Source organism: Balaenoptera ricei, chromosome 14 (genome assembly GCF_028023285.1).
Source record: "Balaenoptera ricei isolate mBalRic1 chromosome 14, mBalRic1.hap2, whole genome shotgun sequence".
In the NCBI taxonomy this organism is placed as follows: Eukaryota; Metazoa; Chordata; class Mammalia; order Artiodactyla; family Balaenopteridae; genus Balaenoptera; species Balaenoptera ricei.
Window position 1 is genome coordinate 664,556 of NC_082652.1, and position 17,473 is coordinate 682,028.

At 63.8% G+C, this 17,473-nt stretch overlaps 1 protein-coding gene across 13 annotated transcripts in view; it reads right to left on the reverse strand.

Moving 5' to 3' along the window:
- FBRSL1 (fibrosin like 1) overlaps positions 1-17,473 on the reverse strand; it is an 86,243-nt gene that overhangs the window by 54,377 nt on the left and 14,393 nt on the right. For 10 of the 13 annotated variants that reach the window (XM_059893573.1, XM_059893571.1, XM_059893576.1 and 7 more), the window contains exon 2: positions 15,621-15,821. The exons of 1 other annotated variant lie outside the window; for it this stretch is intronic. In XM_059893573.1, the coding sequence (XP_059749556.1) occupies positions 15,621-15,821 (201 nt within the window). Of the gene's footprint in view, positions 1-12,076; positions 14,786-15,620; positions 15,822-16,784; positions 16,869-17,473 lie in introns of those variants that run through there. 2 more of the 13 variants (XM_059893579.1, XM_059893580.1) reach the window with 2 other exon arrangements.

The window sequence follows — 17,473 nt, forward strand, 5'->3', positions numbered from 1 at the left end:
GGGTGCCCATCACGGCCCCAGACCTCCCCCCTCCCAGGCCCAGGAACTCACCACCCCTGAACCAGGCCAGCCTCCACCCATGTCTTGCCAGCTCCTGGTGCCCTCCCGGCAGGACCCGCTGAGCTCGGCCATCCCACCACCTCCCGGTCTCTCCAGCCTCCCTGTGTTGGAACGTTCCCGCAGCTTCGTCTGGACACGCACTGACGGCCCACACCTTCGTCTGCGTGTCTGACGTCTCCTAGCAGCAGACCGAGGCCGTGGCTTTCGGCCGGCACGCTGCCTAGCACCCGATGACCCCTGCTCCAGGGGCTGCCACTGTCCCTGTGGGGCAGCGTGGGGGGCGTGCGGACGGCCTGCCCCCCTCTCCACCCCCAGGCCTCGCAGCCCAGCGCACAAGCTCGCGGAGCTCAGGAGTGCTGAGAAGCTGCGCCACGACCGGGGTCAGGCAGGCCCAGTCCTCCACACCCAGCCGTTTTTTCATAAGCATCCTTCAGCCCCAGAGACCCCAGCCGGGGCGGAAGGTCAGGACGGGTCAGCAAGGTGGACCAGCTATGCTCTGGAATATTCTCGAGTCCCCAGGAAACCCCCTTATGGCCTGAGCCCTTCTTCCTGCAGACCCCAGGGTGGGCTCGGCCAGAAGCCTCTCTCGAGGCAGCCCCTCAGAGCCCCTGCTCCCCAGGGCCAACCTAAGCCCTGAGATGGGGTACAACTCCCCAAAGCCACAGGCCCCTACACTGTGTGGCCAGCAGAGTGTAATGACAAAACACAGAACCAGTGTCCATCCGCAGCCCGGGCCCTGGGTGCAAGGACCCTCTTGGGAAGCTGGAACAGCCACACCCGGGGGGAGCCCAGGCCTCAATACCACCCTCGCTCCCCACGGCAGGCCCAGGGTGGGGTTCCAGTCCTACCCCAGGCAGGAGCACCCCCATCGTGAGCCCGTGGCACCCCAGCTTCACTAGCTCCATCGTGCTCAGCCAAGCGGTGAATGCCCAGTCCCTGGGCCAGCGCTGCCTCTTCTGACTGTGCTTGAGCCTGTTTCCTCATCTGTGAAATGGGGGTGCCGACAGAGCCCTTCACAGGCACTATGGGGGTAAGAGGCTCTGTTTGTGAGCCGGAACCCTTCTCCAGCACCGAGAAGCCACCAGGTGTCCCTGTTGTCCCCAGTGGGCTCTAACTGCCCCGCAGGTATGGGCCTTTCTTGCCTCTGGACCCCGTGACAGGCCTCACCAAAAGGAGGGAACATGGGAGCCTGGGGGACCTTCCTCACCGCCTTGCTGGCAGGCAGCCTCTGTGAGAAAACAAACGCCCTAGTCCAGTGGTTTTCAAAGTGGGGTCCCCGGACCAGCAGCAGGAGGACCCAGGAGCTGGTTAGCAATGCAAACGCGCACCTTCAGGCCCCGCCCCAGACCTGCTGTGCCATCAGGCCCTCTGGGGGATTCTGCTGTGGCTCCAGTTGAGACTCACAGCTCTGATCATTAGTAATCACCCCCATGAGCCCCAACTCACTGCTGGGGGACAGTATTTCGGGTTGGGCTCAGAGCAGGGTCCCTGCCCAAGAAGAAGAAGGCTGGACCCAGAGACACTGCGAGGACAGGAAAGGCCTGGCGCAGGGCCGCTGTGTATAGTTGTGCAGGTTGCTCACTGCACAAGGACACCCAACGAAGCAGGAGGGGAAGCAGAGGCTGAAGAACAACCCACACACAGCTGAAATGTGAGGCGGGAGGATGCCACATTACACTTCATACATGCACACAAGTTGTCTCCTCCTCTCTAAGCTGGGCCTCAGAGAGGATGCCTTATCCTGACTCCTTGGTGGTGCCCTGCAGAGGGGGGCAGGCTGGGGTCTGTCATCCTTCCTCAGGCAGTCAGTTTTAGCTCTGAAAGCCCCATTTCCCAGAAAGTCCTGTAAAACTGAGTCCTGTGCCCTGGGAACCACCCCAACCCTGGACTGGGATGGCTGGTCACCTTCTCTTCCTAGGCCAGGACCCCAAACAGCCCAAGCTGGGCTCTGGCTGTCCTGTAGCCCCGCCTGCTTCCTAGCGGCTCAGAAATGCTGCTAGCCAGCTAGGCCAGGGATGCCATGCCTCCACTTCTAGCTGGGGCTGGAGAGGTAAGATCAGAGTCCCTGGGCACTGACTGTCCTGGGAGGGCAGCTGGGAGCCCCTGTGCCTGTGCCCACCCCTGGGCCTTGCGGTCTATCCATCTGCCCATCCATCCATCCACCCTTCCACCTATCCACCCATCTACCCATCCACTCACCCGTCCATCCACCCATCCATCCATCCATCCACCCATCTACCTGTCCACTCATCCATCCATTCACCATCCGTTCACCTATCTATCCACCTATCCATTCACCCACGCGTCGTCCACCCATCCATCCATCCACCCACCCAAGGCTTACTGCGTGCCTATGAGCTGGCTCTATTCTGGGCAGTGAACACAAAGAGACCCAAGCCCCCGCCCTCCTGAAGCCACAAAGAGGCCGGCACACGGTCGGCAGACGGCCACAGGTGCTTTGGAAGGACAACAGCGGAGAAGAGCAAAGAAGGGTCGCCAGGGCGGGCCTCACTGAGAAGGTGACACTTCTGAAAGGCGAGGAGGTGGGTCACGGGGCTATCGGGAAGTGGGGGGGAGGGCACCGCTGGGAGCAATGAGGCTCCCTGGGGAGAGGAGAGCCCTAGCGGTTTCCGCGAGGTGTGCAAAATTCCTGAGCACGTACCAATCGGCTCGTGCAAGCTGGCACACCGCCAGAACGTGTCCTCAGGCTGGCGGGGCCAGGACTCCCCTTTAGACGGGTGGATATGTGGAAGCAGGGCATTGCTCTCCAGCTGGCAGGGTCAGCTCACGGCCCTCAGAAGGGTGGCGAGAGGACACTTCCCTCAGACCAGCAGGGTCAGGGGCACCACCCTCAGACTGAAGCACCCCAGGAGCACCTGGGGTCCTGGGCTTTCTGGCCAGCAGGGCTCCCCTCCCCGCCCTGGGTTCTGTGGCACATCCCAGGAGGAAGCGTCTGTCTCCCGGGCCGGCCGCCAAGCGCACTTGGCCGCAGACAGGCAGCATGTGGTTCCACTTGGTGATCAGACCCCCAGAGTGTGGGGGGCGGGCGGGCGGCCAGCCCAGGGGGTGCGGCTGAGAAGGGGCTCAAGAGGTGGGACCCAGCGGTGTCCCCAGGCTGCCCCTCAAGCTGCACACCAGGTGGCTTCCCCCCTGGTGCGGAGAGGAAACGCCCTGGGCCCGGGATGCCCTGGGGCTGGCTGGGGGCGCCCGGCACCCCTCTCTCCAGCAGTGAGCAGGCTCACAGGGAGTCCAGACCCTTCACAGACCAGCACCCACCAGAGCGCACAGATACGAGGGCGACTGAGAGCCCTGGACGGCCCTGCATGAACCCAACCCGGCCTCTCCTGCCCACATCCCGACCATCGCCCACCTGCTCCTGACACCTGCCCAGTGCCCCGCACGCACACCACCCGGCCGAGACCCTTGGCTGAAGCAGGGCGCATACAGGGCCCCCGCGACCCCTAGAGCCCTGCCGCGCAGACGGAACAGAGGCGCCCTCCCTCCGCACACGCGACTGCTGCACGCGTGCAGATGCACACGCCACCTCTGGCGACAGTGGGGTGGCGGCCCTGGAGCTGTGCAGTGCACAACCCGGACAGCCGCACGCGACAGCCGCTGCAGGAGCTGGCGCCCCACCAGACGGTTCTGCCCGCAGACGACCATCAGCCCGTGGAGCTCTCGGGAGTGCACGCGAGTACACACATGTTCTCAGGGGCTCTGGGCTCTGCCCCATGCCTCTCCCCCCTGCCCCCCAGGGGTGGGAGGTGCCCTCTGGCCCACGGCCGGTCTGCACTGGCCTCCAGGATAAGGAGAGGCCCACTTGGCCTCCACACCTGCAGGCCTGGGAGGGGAAGGGGTGGAGGATGGCCTAGTGCAGACCCTGGGGAACCCTACAAAGGGGGCTGCGGCTGAGGCCACCCAGAGTCTCCTTCAAACCAGTCAGGGGACAGGCTCTGGGAGGTGGGGCAAGGGTCAGGCACATTCCAGCGAGAAGGGAGTCGGGAAAAGTGCCCCCGTGGCCAACTCCACGACGCCCCTGCAGAAACCGAGCACAGGCTCCCGACAGCCCAGGCACCCCATCCCGTGTCCACTCAGCAAACACGCACAAACACGCATGTGCACACACCCGGCCTCTCCGTGCCGGGGCCACATGGCAACCCAGGCCTGCGGCGGAGGCCCCTCCTCCTTCACTCCCCACTCCTCCCAGCACCCCAGTTTCCTCTCAGGGACCACCCCCCGTGCAAAGCAGGCGCTCCTGGGCCTCCTCAGGGATCGGACACCGTGGGCCTGGGTCTCAGAGACCGTGTGGGCCCCCCAGGTGACTCCCCTGGGCACCTCAAGGGCGACTGGGCAGCCACAGGCCAAGCCCATGGCCCTGAGTGGCCCCCGCGGGCTGGACGGCGAGGCCGCGCCGCGCTCATCCACGAGAACCCACCTGCCTTCTCGCCCCCCCTCGTGCTCCCTGCCCGTTCCAGCCGGTCCCCAGTGTCCAGTGCGTTCTGGGGGCTCCGAAGCCTTCCGTGACCCCTCGGAGCAGGTGCCCGGCACAGCTAAGTGGGGGGCGACAGCCTGTCGTGTCCACCTGAAGCCTGGACTGCAGCAGGGTCCGAGGCCCAGGCTGTGCCGGGGATGGGGCCCCCTTCCCCCCGGTGCCCCGCCGCCTAGCCCCCCTGTCACCCCCACTACATCAGTGCCCCAGGGCTGTAAACCCAAAGCTCTGCCCAGGAAGCCCCTTGCCGCCTGACTACTTGCTCTGTACCCGGTTCCCTGTCGCTCAGGGGGCCGCCTGACCCCACGGAACCTGCACCCCGCCCCGCCTGGCACGTGACAGCAGCGAGGACATCACATCCTTTACTCTGTTCAGCCCCCCGCCCCCACCCTCCGAGCTCCAGGTCTGTGCTCTACCTCCACTCTGGGGAGCCCGGGCTTCGGGCGGGGCCATAGAGCAAGGCTGGCCCAGGGAGGGGCCCTTCTCGCAGACCGGGCAAACACACCCGCGAGGGGGCTGGTGGGCGGGTCAGACGCTGGGGTGGGCGAGGAAGGCCAGGGCCCCCGCCCCACCCGACAAGGCGGCCGGCACGGCCTCTCCTCCGCATGCGCACAGCACACCCCCCAGCTCCGCGTGGAGGACGGTCACCCCAAGTGCAGCACTGCAGGCTGGCGCCCGCGACTGACAGCAGCGCCTGCTGGTGAAGTGTGGTACTGCAGCTGCCGGGTGACCCGGGGAAGGGGGAGGGAGGGGGGCGGTCCTCCGGGCTGCGAGGGGGTGGAGGCTCCAGAACCATGCAGTCAGCCCTAAGGAGCCCCGGCTCTGGGCGTGGGCCCTGCTTCTCCCAGGAATCCTTCCCGATGTTCCCTCCACTCCTGCGTCACCAGGTGTCCCTCTGAGAGTGAAGCAGGGTCGCTGGACCGTGAGTGCCCAATAGGCAGGGGCGGTCCTCAGTCCCCACTACCTGGCATGGGGCCCGGCACAGTGAGGAGGGGTCCCACACCAGCACAGGGTCAGGGAGCGAGCTGCTGCCCTCTGAGGCTGGCCACCCCTCCCGCTGCTCCACATCCTTCCCCTGGGACTCGGCCGGGTGGGCAGATGGACAGGTGGGTGATTGATGGATGGATGGACAGATGGGGGATGGAGACGTACAACAGATTGTATACGGGACGCTGGCTGAGTTGAGGCTACAACCCGGGGAGCCAGCAGGCTCTGGGAGCTCTATGTAAGCAAGTGCATGTGAGTGTCCGCGACACCCTGCCTGTGCCTGAGTGTGGTCCCTCTTGCTGGGGGACAGCGGTGGTGTGCCGTGTCCCGCCCCCAGTCGTGCCAGTGGACTCTGGGTGTGTGTGCCACCAGAGCAGGGTCCCCTGGGCTCCATCTCACCTCCACTCTTTGGCTGAGCCACTCAGCCTGCTCCATTGCTGTCCCCATCTGTCTGCTGAGTCAAGCCACAAGCACCTCCCCGCAGCTGCCCAGCCCTCCTCCAGTGTGAATTTTGAAACACATAACTCAGCTCATGTCACTGTGCAGCTTAAACCCCCCCAGTGGCCCTCTGTGGGTGAGTGGCATTCACACTTGCCCAGGCCCTGCGCCACCCCCATCCCAGGGTACTGGCCAGCTGGCTCCTCGTCACTCGGGCCTCAGCTCGGGTCACCTCCTGGGTGAGGCCGCCCCGATCCCCTGGTCTAAAGCAGCCCCCTTCCGTTTCCAGGCAGGCCTGTTGTCACCCCCAAATCTCCCCACTCCTGTCACGCCTGTCTGGAACTCCAACGGGTGTCGTAGTCACCGAGGCATTCCTGGGTCCAGACAGGGACTGACAACAGAGCCCAAAGAAGTACACGCCGAACGGGCTGTGACAGCACGGCGGGCCGGGGACGTGGGGTGGGTGCCGGCCGCGCCCCAGGTGTCCACTCCCCTCCACCCTCCTCCCAACAGCGCCCCTCAGCAAGTCCCCCATGCTCCGTCCGCGTGAGGGTCCTGTCTGGGGTGGGGGCCCGTGTTGCAGGCCGCCTCGGCACCCAGCCTGCGGCTCCCTAGGCTGCAGGCCCCGGGCACAGATGCCAAAGCCACGGAAAGGCCAAGCACTCTGCCCTTAGGCCCTGCCAGGCCGCCGGATTCCCCCCGCAGGATGGGGCCAGGTGAGCCTGCCAAGGAGGCCAAAGCTGAGGCTCGCCCGGCCAGGCCTCACCCGGGAGGCGGGAGGAACCCTTCTACAAGGAATAACGATAAAGCAGTAACCACAATAAGAGCAGCAAACAAGCGTATCTAGCACGGACCGTGCACGCCAACTCAGTTTTTCATCTCAGCAACCTGAGGCGCATGCAGTAGTGACAGCGCCACTTTACACATGAGGAAACAGGCCATCTGAAAGGAGGAGTCCTTGCCTGGGGCCACTGCAGAGCCCGGGCCCCTAACCCTGGAACTGCACCTCCGCGTGTGTGGTCCCAGCCAGGCTGGCGCAGAGCCGACGATGACGATGACGATGATGATGACGGCATGGGGGGGGGGCGGGGAGAGGATGAAGAGAGACCCAGGAAAGCCCCCCGCGGTTGCCCCTCCCCACAAGCTGCAGCCCAGGCCTCAGAACAGGTGGAGGTGGGAGAAACCATCCACATTAAAGGAGCCAGGCATTTACAGCAGCTAGCCAGGACCCAGAATGGTTCTGACTTTAAATTGACTCACCGAAAACCCTTAGGGAGGGGTGTCATTACCCCACTGTACAGATGAGAAAACTGAGGCACCGAGGGGCAGTCACCTGCCCAAGGCCACACCGCTAGTAGGTGTCAGAGCTTATTCCCCACCACGATGCTCATCTGCCAGAGGCCAAGTGTGAATCTTCTGGAAGGACTCTACCCAGCCCAGTCTGGAAACTGTCTTATAAGTGATTAGAAAACCCCTGAACAAACTGGCAAACAAATATGGGCCCAGCCGACAGATGTGATGGTGAGGAGCATGGACGGGCCAACGTGGAGTGCAGCCAGAACTCTGTCCCTCTCTGTCTCACTCTCGGCATTTACCGAGGCTCCAGGGGCCCAGCCCTCTGCCAGCCTCGGGGTTACCAGGCCTGGTGGAGGGGTGCAGATGAGAAATAACCACACCGCAGAAGTGTGAGCTGAAGAGAGGGGCACAGGGGACTTCCCTGGTGGTCCAGCGGTTAAGAATCCGCCTTCCAATGCAGGGGATGCGGGCTGGATCCCTGTTCAGGGAACTAAGATCCCACATGCCGCGGGGCAACTAAGCCCGCGCACCGCAACTAGAGAAGTCCACGTGCTGCAAGGAAGGCCCAGCGCCGCCAAAATAAAAATTAAAAAAAAAAAAAAAAAAAAAGCGGGAGAGGGGCACGGGCACAGGGGAGGGAGGGTGTGCGCGGAGGGGTGGGTGGTGCGGGAGCTGAGCCACAGGGTGAGTGAGCTGGCAGGCAGGCTGTGGGGGGGGGGTGGGGGGAGCTCAGGCCATATCCAGGAGCCAGGACTTCCCGAGGGTGGAGGGGACCTTCCAGAATGCTTTCAGCAAGGGAAGGGCATGCTCAAATGAGCTCCTTAGAGGAACCTCACTGTCCGCAGAGGGCAGGGAGACGGGGGCCGGCCAGCTGCTGCTGTCTTCCACGGAAAGGTCAGGGTCAAGGGCAGAGACTCTGGAGCCGAGCCACCTGGTTTGAATTCTGGCTCAGCCACTTTTCCTGCTTGTCTTGGGCAAGTTACGGAGATGCTTCCTCGTGTTGCTATTGCTTGTTTTTTGCTTCAGTGCCCTCACCTGAAAACGGCACTAGCAACACGCTGCCTCACAGGCGTGGTCGCTGAACACAGCCCCTGGGCCGACTGTGGGGTCAGCTTGTCTTTGCTGGTGAGACGGTGGCGGGCTGGCCGTGACGGGTAGGCACGGCATCCGGTGACAAAGCCAATTTCTTTAACAGGTACAGGACTATTCAGATCACCTATTTCATCTTATGTCGGTTTTGGCAAGTTGTATTTTTCAAAAAATTTGCTCATTTCACCTAAGTTGCTCAATTACTGGAATAAAATTGTTTCTGTGCCACCCTTTCCATGTCTGTAGCACCTGCAGTGGTAGTTCCTTTTTCGTTCCTAACATTGGTAATCTGTGTTCTTTTTTGCTTGATCAGTCTAACTAGGGAGTTCTCAATTTTGTTGGTGTTTTCCAAGAAACAATTTTTGGCTTTATTTTCTCTATTGTTTGCTTTCTGGTTCACTAATTACGCTCTCATTTGTATTCGCCCCTTTCTTCTTTAGGATACTTTCCTCTTCTCTTTCTAGCTTCTTCAGGTCACTGATCTTGAACCTGTCTTCTTTTCTAACACGAGCACTGAAACTGGAGGTCTCACTCCGAACACTACTTTAGCTGCACCCCACACATTCTATATGGTGAATTTTTGTTTCCATTTGAATTTTCTAATGAAACCCTGCTCAGAAGGACAGTCAGGAGGCAGAAGCGAAGGACTGGCCTGGGTAGGAGTGAGCAGTGGAAGACTGCTCCCTGTTTCTGGCCCAATCACCGGGGCAGACGCAAGGCTCCCCACTGAAGTGCGGGGAAGCTTTAGAGCTGTGTTCTGGCTTGTTCTCGCTCGGTGCGGGGGCCGTGGCATCTGAGTGGAGGGTCTCGGCTCTGGATACACAGGCCTGGTGCTCAAGGGGAGGTTCTAGGCTGACACGCGCTCGGCTTTGCGGTCCAGTGGTGAGGGGTCAAACCAAGGCTGGCTGAGCGAGAGAATGAGGAAACCAACAAGAGCAGCAAGTGTGGGGAGAAAGTGACCTTGGGAAGGTCACCTCCCCGGCCTGCCGGCTCTGAGACACACTGGACCAGTCTGAGGCCAGTCTCAACTGAGAAGGGCTGCATAAGGGCAGAGTAAGATACACGCTGCTTTTCCAAGACTTGGTACAAAAAAACACTGGAATATCCCATTGATAGTTTTCATACTGACTGCATATTGAAACGATACTACTTGGAATGCAGCTGGCCCTCGGTGTCCGTGGGGGGCTGGTTCCAGGAGCCCCCTGCAGATACTGAAATCCACGGTTGCTCAGGTCCCTCATAGAAAATGACGTAGCCCAGTCAGCCCGCCGCGTCCGCGGATACACAGAGCTGACGGTACATGGATTTAAAATACATTAGGGTTAATTTTGTCTCTTCTCTTCACACTTGCACTGTGGGTCCTGTTACAGTCCTATCCAAGAGCGCTGCTCCAAGCTTCGTCTGCAGGGTCAGGACCTGCCTTTTGACAAGGCCCCTGGGGCCCCTCCAGGGGTTTGGGCGGTGCACCCCTCCGTCTCAGGCTCCCCAGTCCCACCCCTGGGATAGGTTTCTTGCCAAGCCCCCCAGGCAAGGGCAGGTGGCTGGGCATGGACACCATCTTCCTTAGACACCACCACCCCTGCTCTGACGAGCTGCTAGGGGCGTCTTGCGGTCAATGCAGCCCCTGGCTGGGAGGAGGCGGGCCAGCCAGACGTCTGTGCACACCAGACGCACGCTTGCCTCTCCTAACGTACTGGGGGACTGAGTCACGTTCCGCGTCTGCTGGGACAGAGGCTTCACGGGGCGCGGGTGATCTGCTTCAGTCGGGACGCATCCGCAGCGTTGGCGCCTTAGGTGCTGACGAAGTCCTCGTGCGGGGAGCGGCCGGGCCAGGGGCCTGTCCTCCCCAGAGTGTCTCCCACGTGAAGGAGCAGACCGTGTTGGGAGCGACCAGGCGTTCACGTGTGGAGCACCTCCGTGCTCGGAAGAGGTGCGTGCACACGCGCACGTGGGCAAGGCCTGCGCACAGCAGCAGACGAGCCGTCTTCCCCAGGAAACTGCCAGCCTGGACTGGGTGCCCCAGGCGGGCGCTGCAAGTGGCGTGCGGTCCCCCGCGAGGGCCGGGGGCTCGTCAGGGGTCGCCCACGCTCACCTCCCGGGGCTGCCCTGCCGCCCACGGGGCGGATCCCCAGGGGTCTCCTTACGAAGCACCTGCACAGTACGCTCCATCTCTGGCCGCTTTTCGATGGACCACCTGCTCTCCCCTCCCCCTTCAACCTGGCAGCAAATCACAACCACCACTGCCCTTGCCCATCACAGGTTTAACAGGGACGAGGCGCCGAGTCAGGGGCTCCTGCCCAGAAGGTGCCTGTCCCCTCCCCACGGCCCAGTCTGCAGAAGGGGAGGTGGGCTGCAGGGCCGGAGGAGAGGTCCCAGTAGAGCACTGTGCCCAGGCTCTGGTCTCCGTCCGAGGGCTCCCTGGGGCAGCATGGGGCCTCCCCCAGAGCCCCACGACACCCCCAAAGACTCACTCCAGCCCCACCCATCAGGCTGGGCTGCCCTACTCTCCCTGTGACGGGGTGGGCCACCCCCCACACCCCACACCCCTGACCTCGGGGCCAGGTCAATTGCCAGGGCCCCAACCTCTGCCACCAGGCCATGCAGAGCCCACACAGCTGTGTCCTTTGGCCAACAAAGTGAGTCATCAAATTAGAATTAGCCACCAAAGTTTCAAAAATCACTGAATCCACAGAAAAACCCAGGTTTCCAGTTGTTCGCAGAAACAAAGATCTGGCCACACTGGACCTATATTTTCTCATGGCAACACGGGTCCCCCAGGACACGACACACGCAGTCCAGTCTCCTCCGTGGCCAGCGGGTGCCTCGCCAAAGTGCACACCCCTCAGGGTCCCAGCACTCTGAACCTGAGGCCAGCCGCGGCCGTGCGGAGCCCCAGACGGGTTAGAGGGCCCCTGCAGGTTCAGGCGGAAGCCAAGCCCCTTCCTCAGCAGCGATCACGCAGGGAACAGCCCCACCCCAGTCACCACGGAGCTCCCCCATGGCCGGAGCACTTCCGGAGGGGAAGAAGGAGGGTGGCCCCAGCCGTGGCGTCCCTGTGGGCTCAGGCCTCTTCCCCACCCCCCTTCTGCCATCAGAGGCGGTGCCCCGACAGGCCTCTCTGCCCCACTAAGTGGCACCCAAGCACTGCAGCCAACATGCCCAGAGCAGAAAGGCCTAGAAAGGCAGCAGCTGCACCCGTCCAGTCCTGGCCTGCCCGTGCCACGCCCAGACAAGAGCACGGGGCCGGGGGCGCGGGCGGTGCAGCGATGCTCGCGCTGCCCCTCGGGCTGGGAGGTCAGGGCAGCGGGAGGGAGGGGGCGGCCTGAAGCCTTGCCACCCTCAGTGCATGACGACAGGGAACAGTGGGAACAAACGTGAAGGGTCAACGACCAGACCTCAGAAGCGCCTTCAGTGGCATCTAGAAACAGACCCCTTCCAGAGCCGGGGCTCCAAAACAGGACAGGTGGAGCCAGTCCATCAAGGAGGCTGCCAGGGAGGCCTGGAGGGCGATTATGGCCAGCTGAGTGCCCCCAGGCCCACACCATGCGACGCAGTGAGCCAGGTCCAGGCCAGGCGCCCCCTCCCCTGGCTGCTCTCCCGCAGCTCAGCCGGAACGGAATGAACGACAGGCAAGTCCAGATGTGCAGAAAACCACTTGTCGGAGTAAATCACTTCCCGTACGACACATACTTTGTTAAATTACAAACACTGATGCTGTTATAAAAATAATGGCACAGCACTTTTTATTTTCTTTAATCAGAAAAATAAGCCCCATGTTTCTGGGAGGGAGACCAGGTTATCTGTAGGCTCTGCTCTAGGTGTCAGGACCCCCGGAGGGCCAGGGCCCTCATGACCAAGCAGGGAGGAAGGCTCGGGTCTGGAAACCGGGGGGCACCTCCGTGGCCTCCATGAACCGGGTCGGTATTAGAGGTGGCTGTCACAGCCGGATGAGACTGGGCGCACAGAGCACTGAGTGGGAGCCTGGCCAGGGCATCCCTGGTGGCCGACGCTGCTCTCCCACCTTGTGCCCAGGACTCCAGGAGCACTAGCGTGGGGCTGCCCTGAGCCAGACGTCAGGGGCAAGGGGTGGTGACCCTTGAGCGCAGGTGCGGGTCGGGTGGGAGTGGGGGGCAGCAGAGAAAGTTTTGTAGTGTGAGGTCTGTCCTGATAGGGGACGTCCTAGGGGGCCAGGCGCCGGAAAGCTGTAGGGGACGAATGGGATGCTGGGAGGGGACACTGTGGGAATGGCCTCAGGCCCTGCAGGCTTTCTTGGTCCAAAGCTGGGGGGTGGACAGGAGACTGCCCCCGGCTTCAGTGCTCAGTCACTGGGGTGGAAGAAGAGTGCTGACGGGGGGCCTCCTGTCTCAGCAGCAGTTGCTACTCAACCACAGACAGCCCTGAGCACCCCTCGTGTCCCCTCTCCACAGTCACAGGACTCTAGAGCTGGACAAACATCACCCTTTGCAGAGGGAAGCAGCAGGACCTCAGGCCTGGCTCTGGTTGTGCCCACATTCTGCCTGGTGGGGGGCGGGAACGCACACTGGCCAGATGGGGTGGGGCCCGAGGAGGGCAAGGCCTACAGCCGGCACGCCCCCCGAAGTCACACAGGCACACACTCCACGCACACGCGGACACCTGCAGACCACACGCCGCGTATACGCGCGCACACACTCACACACTGGCTGCGCAGCACACCCGGGCACGGAAGGCCAACGTCAAGGACACGTGGGCACTCAGAGGCACAGACAGATGCCAAGGGACCCCCCACCCCACAAGCCTGAGCCCCTGGGGGTGGCTGTGCGCTCTCTCCCGGGGGCGTGCGCGTCACAAAGCAGCGGGCACGGCGGGGGCCAGCCTGGTGGGAGGTGGGAAGGCGCTGTGGTCCTCTCCGCTCTTCCCGGCGTGGGGGGCCTCAGCTCGCTGGTGGCCCTGCAGGGGCTCCTGTCTGCTGGGCCTCAGCCTCCAGCCGCAAACGGCCCGGCCTGTCCGGAGAAGGCCTCCGGCCAGTCCGACAACACATCTCGGGCCACAGGCTGAGGGGGCCTTGGCCCGGCCCAGCACAGCCACACCTGGGGTGGTCTGGGAAAACGAGCGTCAGGCTCCAGGGCTCACAGATGGGGCCTGGCGGGCCACTGCAGGGGTGGAGGATCGAGTCCGTCGTGACCTCAGGGGCCGGCAGGGTTGGCCCGGGGCCAGGAGGGAGAGCTGGGGCTGATGGGCCCGGACCAGGTCCAGCAGGGACTGCCGTGGCTGGCTCGGGGGCCCCAGGAGAGGCCGGCGGGGTGGGGCTGGCCGGCCCAGGAGTGACGGGCGCTCAGGTATGGGGAGTAACGGCTGGGGCTGGCAGGGCTGGCTCGGACCCAGAAGTGACCGCAGGGGCTGGCAGGGCTGTTTCGGGCCCAAAAGTGGCCGCTTTCGTCGGCACGGCTGTTCTGGGCCCAAGAGTGGCCGCTTGGGCGGGTGAGGCTGTTCTGGGTCCATGAGTGGCCGCTTTTGCTGGCACGGCTGTCCAGGGCCCAACAGTGAAGGCTTGGGGGGGCCAGGCTGCTCTGGGGTTTCGACTAATTGCTGGGGCTGACTTAGGCCCAGGAGTGACCGCCGGGGGCGGCTGGGCTGGCCCAGGAGGGACCTTCGGGGCTGGCACGGGGCTAGGGACACCCGCCGGGGGCAGCAGCACTGGCCTGAGAGTGAGCTGGTGGGCCGGCGACGTGGACGCAGCATGAGGAGTGACTGTGGGGGCTGGCACCGCTGGCACTGGGCTAGCAGTGACCGAAGCGGCCGGCACCGCTGTCCTGAGGATGCCCTGCCGGGCTGGCCACGGAGACACGGGCCCATCCACGACCGCGTGGGCCAGCAGCGGTGCCAGAGGGCCAGCAGGGACCGACAGAGGTGGCATGGGGCCAGGACAGACCGCAGGGGCCGGCAGCGGTGCCACGGGGCCAGGATGGACCGCAGGGGTCGACAGAGGTGACACGGGGCCAGGATGGACCGCAGGGGCCGGCAGCGCTGCCACGGGGCCAGGAGGGAGCGCAGGCGCCGGCAGCGCTGCCTGGGGGCTAGGAGTGCCCAACGCGGCTGGCGGGGCTGAGCCGGGAGTGACCGCTGGGGCCGGCAGGGCTGATCTGGGGCCGGAAGCAGCTGCTGGGGCCGGCAGGGCTGACCTGGACCCAGAAGTGACCGCCGGGGCTGGCTGGGCTGTCTTGGGCCCAGAAGTGACCGCTGGGGCCAGCTGCGCTGACCCGGGAGTGGCCGCTGGGGCTGGAAGGGCTGCCCAGGGTCCGGGAGAGCCCGACGGGGCTGGCAGCGCTGACACGGGGCTGGGAGTGACCCCTGGGGCTGGCTGGGCTGGAGCTGCTGCTGGCGCTGGGCCGGGCCGTTCTGGTCCCAGTGGTTGGCTGGGAGCGGCCCCCCTTCTGGGGAGCACACCTGCATGGAAGAAAGAGCACGTGTCCACCTGGGCAGGTGTGCCTGTAGACCCCCCATCCAGCCCAGGCCCCTGAGACATGCTGCCCCCTCACCAGCATTCCAATCCCCAAGGGAGTTGAAAGTGGAGTGTGAAACACCAAGAAAAACCCCTCTCGGAAAAGAAGGCGCAAACCAGTGAGTCCCTGGAGAGGAAAACAGCTGTAGTGCTGAGCCGACACCTAGGACAGAACCCTGTACTCTGGGAGAAAGCCCCTGGCCCCAGTCTCCCTGCCCCATGCCAGCTGAGCTCTGGGTGACAGCAAGGATGGCTCCTCCCACCGAGGGCCCGCTCCCAGCGGGGCTGCTCCTTGCACCTGGTCCACCAACCACAACTGACGTGACTCCCTCCCTGTCTTGCAGACCCACTGCGTTTCGCGTAAGTTTAGCACGTGGAGAGCACCCAGCGATGAGCCCGGTCCCCACGTGTTACAGACACGCTGGACACCCCACAGTCGGCGGAGCCTGACAGACGCAATGGGGAAACGGGGCCAGCCTATCCGCGGGTGCGCCCTCCAGCCCCGCCCGAGCCAAGCACCCCCTGCCCCCAGTTCCTGGGTTCCTGGCCTGGTTTGCCACCCCCCTCCCGGGGTGCCTCCTGCCTCCGCTCAGAACCCTCAGACTTCCAGCAGGCGGCTGCCCCCGGCCCCAGTCCACGTGTGCCCCTAATCCCACACCCGACAACGATGGAGCACGTTGCCAGGCAGGCCCAGATGCCGATGGGTGGTGTCCAGGTGCGGCTGTGGCCCCCAGGCCGCCCGGGAGCCCTTGATTCGGAGTGGGAGGGCCCAGCGCTCACCTGCTTGGCGGGCTGCAGCGGGGCCTTCTTCTCCCCTCGGTCGCAGGTGGGCTCCAGGTCCTGCTCGGAGCTGCCTGCCTCCAGGGGCCGCCCGTTCTCACCAGGCTCTGCAGACGGGCAGTTTTCTGACTCACGGGGCTTCTTGACAAGGCGACGTTCCCACTTCTCCTTCCGCTCGTGTGGCTTCAGGGCCATGTCCTTCTGTGGGGTGAGGAAGGACAAAGCCAGTTAATCGGCGGTGACACGATTCCAAGTGTTATCCCACCAGTGACACCATGAGAGACTACGTTGTGCCAAAGGTGGGGCCCTGGGCATGTGACAGCACCTACCTGGAGATGCCACTCCCTGCCACCCCCCCACAGTGGGCTGTCAGGCTGCCACACCTCGGGAAGGAGCCTCCCATCCTGGGAGGGCCGCACGAGGGGGAATGAAGGGAGATGGATGAATGGTAGGGGGCAGATGGGTCTGATGAGCGTGGGTGGGCCTGTCAGGACTGGGGGTCTGAGGAGGGTGACTGGGGTGAGTTTCCCGAGGAGCCCAGCCAGTAACGTGGGGCCCTGATCCTTGGCCCGGTGTGAGGCCTCACCCAAGCTCAGCAGGAAGCAGCTCCTGAGACCGGCAGCTGTGCTGGCCTTCAGGAGGCATGGCCCATCCTGGGGGTGCCCTCTGGATCCCTGGTCTGAGACCAGGGCGAGCCCTGGGCTGAGGGCCATCACCGCAGTAGCTGGCCACAGGCACAGATGCTGCAACTCCAGCTGCCCCATCCCCTGGTCCTGAGCCACCCGTGGGTTTATCAGCCCAACTCCAGGATGCCCAACTGGCATCCTGACCCAATGCGGGAGCCTGTCTTGGGAAAGCAGTCTCCATGTCAGTCAGGTGTGCAGAGCTTCAGCGACCCCAGATGTCATCCCTAGAGCAGGGACCTGGGCCCGCCTTGCTCACAGCTGTGCCCAGTGCCTGGAGCCGGGCCTGACACACAGTGGGTGTGTAATAAGCACGTGCTAAAACGATGCCGACAACGGCAGCATGGGCGGCTGGGCCTCTGCACTGCCCGCGCAGCTCCTACTGGGCCAAGGGGGCCTGGACCCGCCCCCACCTGCAGCTCTGCCAATGTGCCCAGAGATGCTGGCATTCACTGGTGGTGAAGAGGCAAGGGGCACCCACCGGCCTCTTGCTTGGGTCCATGGGGAAACAGGGGCAGCGCCAGCGCCACTGGGCTGCTGAAGAGAGAGGTAAGGAAATGCCAACAAGGGACCCAGAAGGTTCCGAAAGCATCTGCCCAAGAAGGAGGGAAAGAGGAAAGAAAGCCTGAATGAGGGCAATGGTGACTTGTCCCAGGTGACACCCTCACGGCCCCCCAGGAAATGTCCCCTGGACCGGCAGCAGGGAAAGGGATGTGCTGTGCTTGGCGCGCGGGGTCCTCTGACCTGGAGCCAGCAGCTCCCTCAAGGCGACTCCCCACACCCCTCCTCCCGTCCAGTGAAGGGGGCCCACAACTCCCAGAATTCGAGAGGAGTGCCAATGAGGTCAGCCAGACTGGAGCTGCCCCTCCAGGGACGGAAGCCCCCCAGCTGCCCCGCCTGGTGTGGCCCGCGGCCCGGCCTGGGAGCAGCCACGTCCAATCGCAGGCTGACTGACCACCCCCCCTCGGCGGCTGCACACAGTCGCGGCTGCACAAGGCGGCGGGCAGCAGCAGATCCCTCCCCTCTCCCAGGCCCAAAGACCTGCGGCTCAAGCAGGATCTGGGGAGGGAAGGGCCATCCACGGCCTCCCAAGAGGGGGCATGTGGCACCCCTTGACCTCTGACCCCACACCAAGGGCTGGCGTACTCACCTTCCTGCACGCCCTGCATC